General features: G+C 41.3%; 1 protein-coding gene across 2 annotated transcripts in view; it reads right to left on the bottom strand.

The window, feature by feature from the left end:
• Window positions 1–6438, bottom strand: part of DYRK1A (dual-specificity tyrosine-(Y)-phosphorylation regulated kinase 1A) — a 73350-nt gene extending 66912 nt beyond the window's left edge. The window contains exon 1 of one of the 2 annotated variants that reach the window (XM_004675367.2): window positions 6353–6438. In XM_004675367.2, the coding sequence (XP_004675424.1) occupies window positions 6353–6362 (10 nt within the window). In that variant the 5' untranslated portion in view covers window positions 6363–6438. The remainder of the gene's footprint in view (window positions 1–6352) is intronic. The other variant, XM_004675368.2, reaches the window with a different exon arrangement.
• Between the last annotated feature and the right edge of the window lie 241 nt (window positions 6439–6679).

The raw sequence follows: 6679 nt of genomic DNA, 5'->3' as shown, positions 1-6679 counted from the left end.
TGAGAGCTAAACATGTAATTTAAGACGACCTATCAAATTCGTAAAGAAGAAATTTAAGAGACTACAGGCTTCGAATATGCAGAAGCCGTGTGGCCACAACAGAATAGAAGGTAACAGTAATAAAAGCAGGGCACCACTGGCACATGCTTGGCACTCACTCTGCTCTACTCATACAGTGAGGTACTATTCATTATGCTCCTCATGCCCCAATAAAGATATCGAGAAGTAGAGCTCTGTATTTAGCTGTCATGGTTACCCTTAAATTAATGTATTATATCATATCCAAAATCTCTTCTACTTACTTTTTATTCTTTTCACTGGGGACAACAGTCCCCAATTCATACTGTGTTCCTAACAGTTTGTCTCCCTCTATACTTAAGACAATTTAGCTGGATACAAAATTTCTGGCATAAAGTGTTGCTTTGTGACAAAGTAAGATCATCGAATATTTTTCTTCTTAATAATGATATAGATTCTGGGGCCCTCCCTGGTGGCACAGCGGGTTAAAGCACAGCACTAAGAAGCTTAAGCCACTTCCGCATGAGTTCGATCCCCACCTGCCGCAGAGGTGACCCACATGGCCTGGCAGACCTCTCCTGACCCGCCCGCTGCTCCCCTCAGCAGTGCACTTCGTCAATCTACCTGTTCTGCTCCCTACTCTGTCCCTGGTGAATCCTCTCACCCTCCGCATCTCTGGCCTGCACCCCAACTCTGTATGAATAAATAAATAAATCTTTAAAAAAATATATGATATAGATTCTGTTTCAATATCCCAATAGTTATCTTTAAAGCCCAATATATCAAAATGTGGGTCACTTCTGCATGAGTTTATCCAGGTCCACAAGAAGGTCTCTGCAAAGGAAATTTGTTTTTAACTCCAGGAAGCTTGAGTTATAATTACTATGTGAAGATTTGTTACTTTGGTTCTTCTTCACAGATGCTTATTATTTGTATGTAGAAGCATCTTTGCCTGTGTTTAATAACTTTTCAGAATATTTATTTTTCTTCAATTCATTTTTGTTTAATTGTTTCTCCTATTCATCCTTTGAAGGAATGTTCTATTGTATGTTTTCATATTCCTTCCAACTTAGGCTTCTTTTTTTAATGAGTTTTTCTTTTATTTCTCTTTCCTTAGTTATCACTACACTTCTAAATTTTCCTTGTTCAGATTTATGTTGCTCTTTCACACCTGTATGATTTTAAAATTTTCACTGGGTTCGTGTGGAAACATTAGGTGATAGCTTTCATTTGTTTTATGGACATGTCTTACTGGCATGCTTTTAGCATCTACAGAAACATTCTGCTCCTTACCCCTTTTTCTTAGAAAAACTCTTGGGAATTTGACTACAACCCTTGTCTACTGCTCATTTTCATGAAAAATAAAAAGATTAGGGAACTGGAATCGTTTTCTCAGTTTCAACAAGAGTCCACTTCTGTCTCCATGAAAAACACGTCATGAAGAGGTTCACCCATGCTCTCACTGACCCCACTCTGTCTGCCCTTTTTTCCTTATTCCCATTGTCTCCATCCTGCTTAATCTGGATTCCACTCCCTGTGTCGCTTGAGAACTCTGAACAAGAAGGAAGCGGCAACTGGTTAGTTCTGGAAATTCATAGGGAGCAGATGGTTCTATCCCCTTCAGAACACACTGTGGGCCTCTTGTCCTGAGAAATCAAAACCTCTCATTTTCTACTGCAGTTCTCAACCTGCTCAGCACTTGCCAGGGAGTCTTTGCTGGCTATCTTGCTGTTCTCTGGTTGTCAGGGCCATCCAAGACCCTGCTGCTTCCTTCTGCATCCTTCTGTCCAAACACTGACACCAGGCAGCTCTTTAAGTTCTTAGATCTCGTCCCTATCCACTTGTCCAGGGCTTGTGGGGTTGCTATTTGCCTGGTCTTGCAGAAGGAGTCTGTGGGTTTTGGTTTTGCTGCTGTTAGTTTTTAGGGAAAGTTGTAGAGATTAAAAACACTACACTCGGCCCTCCCTGATGGCACAGCGGGTTAAAGCACTGAGAAGCTGAAGCCACTTCTGCATGAGTTCGATCCCCACCTGCCCAGGAAGGGACCAGATGGTGTGGCAGACCTCTCCTGGCCCACCCGCTGCTCCCCTCAGCAGTGTACTTCGTCGATCTGCCTGTTCTGCTCCCCACGCTGTCTCTGGTGAAATCTCTCACCGCCCCTGCACCTCTGGCCTGTACCCCAGTTCTGTATGCAAGTAAATAAGTCTTTAAACAAAACAAAACAAAAACACTACACTGTGCAGTTACCTTCCCAGAACTGGCACACTCATTTGGAGATATATTTAGTAAGTATCCTAAATTCTAAAATAATGATTACAACTCTATATGCCTTCACCTGAGTCAAATAAAGGCACTAACATCGAAAAAATGCCAGTTGGTAATGCAGTGAACCCCAGGCTTCCTATCACCTTTCTATAAATGTTTATTTCCTCCTATGTGATACATACATGTTGTAAGCATCACACATTGCTTCCACTCTGGTGTACTTCACCAAGGGAATTAAGGGCTTTAAAGTTTGAAAACCCTATGACCCAGTACTTAAGCGTCCAAGTGTCAAACACAAGAAAATACTTTAAAATACAACCAAAAGTTTAAGTACTTAAAAGAAAAAAAAAGTGGGAGTAAAAACCCGTCATGTCTAATAAGAGATCTAACTTAACTAGGAAATTATCATACTATGAAAAGAGTCTTAAAGCAGCACACTTTAAAAACAGTCTGCTAAAGTAATCCACGCTCAGAAACTAGTTACACTTCTGAAAACTCTGGGTCTCCTCCAACTTCAAAGTGATGTGAGGGAAGCATTTATGTTCCCCTGGGCAATGAAAGAGAAAATAGAAACTACAGAAAATAGAGTCTACCCAAGCACACCAATGTGAATGACAATTCAGGATGATCTCAAAAATGGCAGGAAAGAAAGGTGGGAGGGAACGTGTCACGTGCAGGGCACTTCCTTCTACCTGTGTTCTCATTCATTTCCACTTTCATTGACTGCATATGAATTAATAAAGAGAAAAAATAAAAACCCAAGAACAAAAAATAATTCCACTGGATTTACCATTCACCAAAAGAAGTTGGCTGAATTATTAAGAGAACAGTCACAGCTCAGACTTCAGAAATGAATGAAGCGAAAGAAGACACATACAGAAAACCACCAAGAGACACAGAATGACGTGAAACCCAAGTCTGAGAGGCAATTCTGTTGCTGTGTACCAAAATAGTAAAATGTAGATACCCTCTGATTCCTCCAAAGCACCAGCATAGGCAAGGGATTTTTTTTTTTTTCAATTTATGAATCTGATTTCCAATTGTCCTATAATACTCTGTACCCCACAATAACCGAAATGACAAACTGTCCCACAAAACTCACATTTTAAAATTCAAGTATGTAAAATGTAAAACACTGCTGCATACGAAAGGTTTTAAGCCCCTTAAGCCACCTATGTCAGAAATATAAAGAAATCAGTGCCATTTGAAATACATTTCTAAAGTTATTCAGCCTCAAAGAGTTATAATTATGTCTAGAACTACTGCTAAAACACAATTTTAGTTGCTAAAGAGGTTTATGTAAACAAAACAAAGAGCGGTATCAACTGCTATATCCAACACTTTGCGCAAATAATGTGCCAGTGGGTATTAATGAGTATAACTAAAAAGTGAAGAGGAAAAAAAGAAGGGCCTTTTACCCCAACTAAATTGGAAAATATACAACAGCCTTTAATGTACACAGTGCATTTTCCAAGTTTAATATCACAAGTAGGTAATTTTATATCCCAAATAAACTACATATGAGTACATCTTGGCTCCGAGGGTCCCACTGACAGCGTGCTTGGGTAGAATGGTGTCCCTCACCACTGGAGGGAATAAACGGGAGAGGAGGGGTGTGTGCAGGCCAGACCAGCTCAGGAGAGGAGTGGAGGAAAACGATTTCGATGTCAGTCAACAGGTGGGCACTGGGTGAAGCCATCCTTTGAGCGCAGTTAACCAGAGTGCTTTCTGGGCCTCGCTGTGCACGCCTGAATTTAAAAGCGAAGTCTTAAATGTTTACCACGGCCCCTGATGGCATCACTGTTCACATGGCTGTCCCAACGGCTCCTGGAGCCCAGAGGCCTGGTGAGCGGAGCGTCTGTACAGAGCCTGGCCTGTGCAACGCGAATGCTAGCCAGGTAATGTCCCAAGTGCCTTCTCTAGCCCCAAATCAAGAATAGTCCAGTTTTACAGACTTATGTTCTAATTATACTTTAAAATATGTCAGAGAACTAGGATTTAACCAAGCACAGGACTGCCTGCATACACAAGTAGAGACACATCGTCTGCTTGCCTCCACAGCTGATCTGGTTCAATGTACAATAAAAGCCTGCTAGTAAGACTTTCTCTTTGCAAAGTCAGTCCGGCAATGCCTGCGTCGTGCCCTTTCTACCATCCCAAGCCTGGGCCTGTGTGCTGTGTGAGGAGGGCATCTGACAGCAGAAACTCCTTCCTAGCTCCCGTGTCCCCAAACTATCTGCAGAAGTACAGGCAGTGTGCAAGTGTCACGGGAGCAAATGGCTACACTAGTGATGGCTATAAAAACTGTATTATATTCAAAAACAATTATTTTCAGATTCTTAAAAAGCAATTTTTTGACACCAACAGTCAACACATATTATCAGACGGAGCGCAGCCTCCTTTTGAATTTTTCCCCTTAAAAGCTATTGAGATTGTAACAAAAAATATTAAGAGCACAAGGCTGATTAGGAGAAACTAAATTACTCAACAAATCTAATTCTCATCAAACTTCTGGTAATCTCGCATTTATAAAATTAACTCCTGATCTTTATAAACCGTATTCACTCTTTAGATTTCACCGATAAGCCTTTGAGAAAAAGAGCTACTAAGCTGGGAGGTAAAAGTGCAGTCCTGCCTCCTCAAGATTTCATGAAGGAAAATCATCGATATTCATAGGTAAATCGATGAGACACCCCAAAACTCTGGTCCTCTGCTGACCTCAGGGACAAGCGGGCCTCCACCTGGGACAGGCGGCGGCCACGGCACAAGCCAGGAGCTGACCGGTGCTAAGGACTGGCTGTGCCAGAAGGACGGACTTAGACATTTCTATCCAGTAACGAGAAGCTCTTACAAGACTAACATGTTCTGTGAGCACCCCGCAGCTTTCTTTAGGAATGTGACATGCAGCCTCCACACCACTTGGGCTCATCGCGCCCTTGTCGGTAGTGCCCCCCCCCCCACACACACACACAGCAAGGGCCCGCGTGCACCCCTGGAAAGACAAGGAGCGTTCCCGCTGAGCCGCCTGTCCCTCCAGTGAGCACTGCCACTGGATTCCTTGAGTCCCTCATGAGAACAAGTTCTTATCAGAGCTACAATTTCATTTACAAAAGTCTGATGAAAAGTGCACTTCTTTATACAAAATGACACACCGGAGACATATTCTGGTTAATCTCACTTCTAAAACAAAAGATGGTAACATTTTTTCCTTTTCAAAACCAAAGATCACCAAAACCAAAAATAAATGACAAAAACTTCAACAGCCACCCCACTGATGAAATTAAATGGCTATTCAAGAATAATGCTATTGCTTTTCCAAAGACATGTTTTCAGTTTATAAATATAATCAAGTACGCATACAAACATAACCCTCAAAATAAAATGCCTCAAACGTCAGCCTGATTTAAGAACATACATGCTGAAAAGTTAACCGCGCTTTATTCATTAGCTACATAATATTTTCAAGAATTTGAATAGTCATAGAAGGAATGGTTGCCATGTTTTCCTAATTATAAAGCAATTAAAAATATTCTTTCAAAAACGCCTTCATATCGTTTCTCCTATATAAACACAAATGACAGGTTGATGAGAGGAAAGGAGGAAGTGGAGAATAAGGAGGGGCAGGGGAAAGGGGGAAAACGAGAGACACAAAATCCCAGACCACATTTTTTTGACCAACAATATGAGTGTGATATTCTTAATTTAAAGTCAGCATCTACTCCCTATGCCTTTACAGAGCTGCTCTTTTCAACAGGGATTTGAGGGAAGCATGCATTCCACCATAAAGGTGGATTTATTTTTAACAGATATACTTCAATTCTCACAGTGTCTGCCAAATGTCCATTTTTGAAAAAGTCAAGCAGTAGCAAGAACTACGTTGTGTTTGCATCAACGCCACGCTAGGTCACTGATTACCAAAGGGCTAGATACCCCAACTACCTCAGGGCTCATTGATCTACACGGTTACCGGCACTGAGGCTGGTACCAGGAGGCTCCCCCATTCAAACTACAGCACCAGCTCCCACATCCTCTCAGCCATAGTTTTACTGTATTTCAAAACTTGAGTCACCTGTATGCATCGTCTTCTTTCAAGTCTCATACCATCCTGATGGGGTGGGGGGAGGGAGGGAGGAGTCCAGCAGCAAAACTATAACACTGTGTGAAGAAAAACAGACCATGATAAGAGATAAGGATGCAAGACAATTACCCCAATTGAGGACTATCTAATGTCACTATAATCCCCAAAATATTAAGACAAATTACTGAAAATTCATTAACATTTAGTTGTTTATGTGAAAATAATTTTCATTAATAACATCAATTATATAAAATGTATTCAACTGTCAGGAAGAAAAGGTTGCAAAATACACCCACTACCAATGAAAATTTCAGGCAT

This window comes from Condylura cristata, unplaced genomic scaffold (genome assembly GCF_000260355.1).
Source record: "Condylura cristata isolate star-nosed mole 26May11 unplaced genomic scaffold, ConCri1.0 scaffold00003, whole genome shotgun sequence".
NCBI classification, from domain to species: Eukaryota; Metazoa; Chordata; class Mammalia; order Eulipotyphla; family Talpidae; genus Condylura; species Condylura cristata.
The sequence above is the reverse complement of the archived record's forward strand: the minus strand, read 5'-3'. Positions and strand labels throughout refer to the sequence as shown.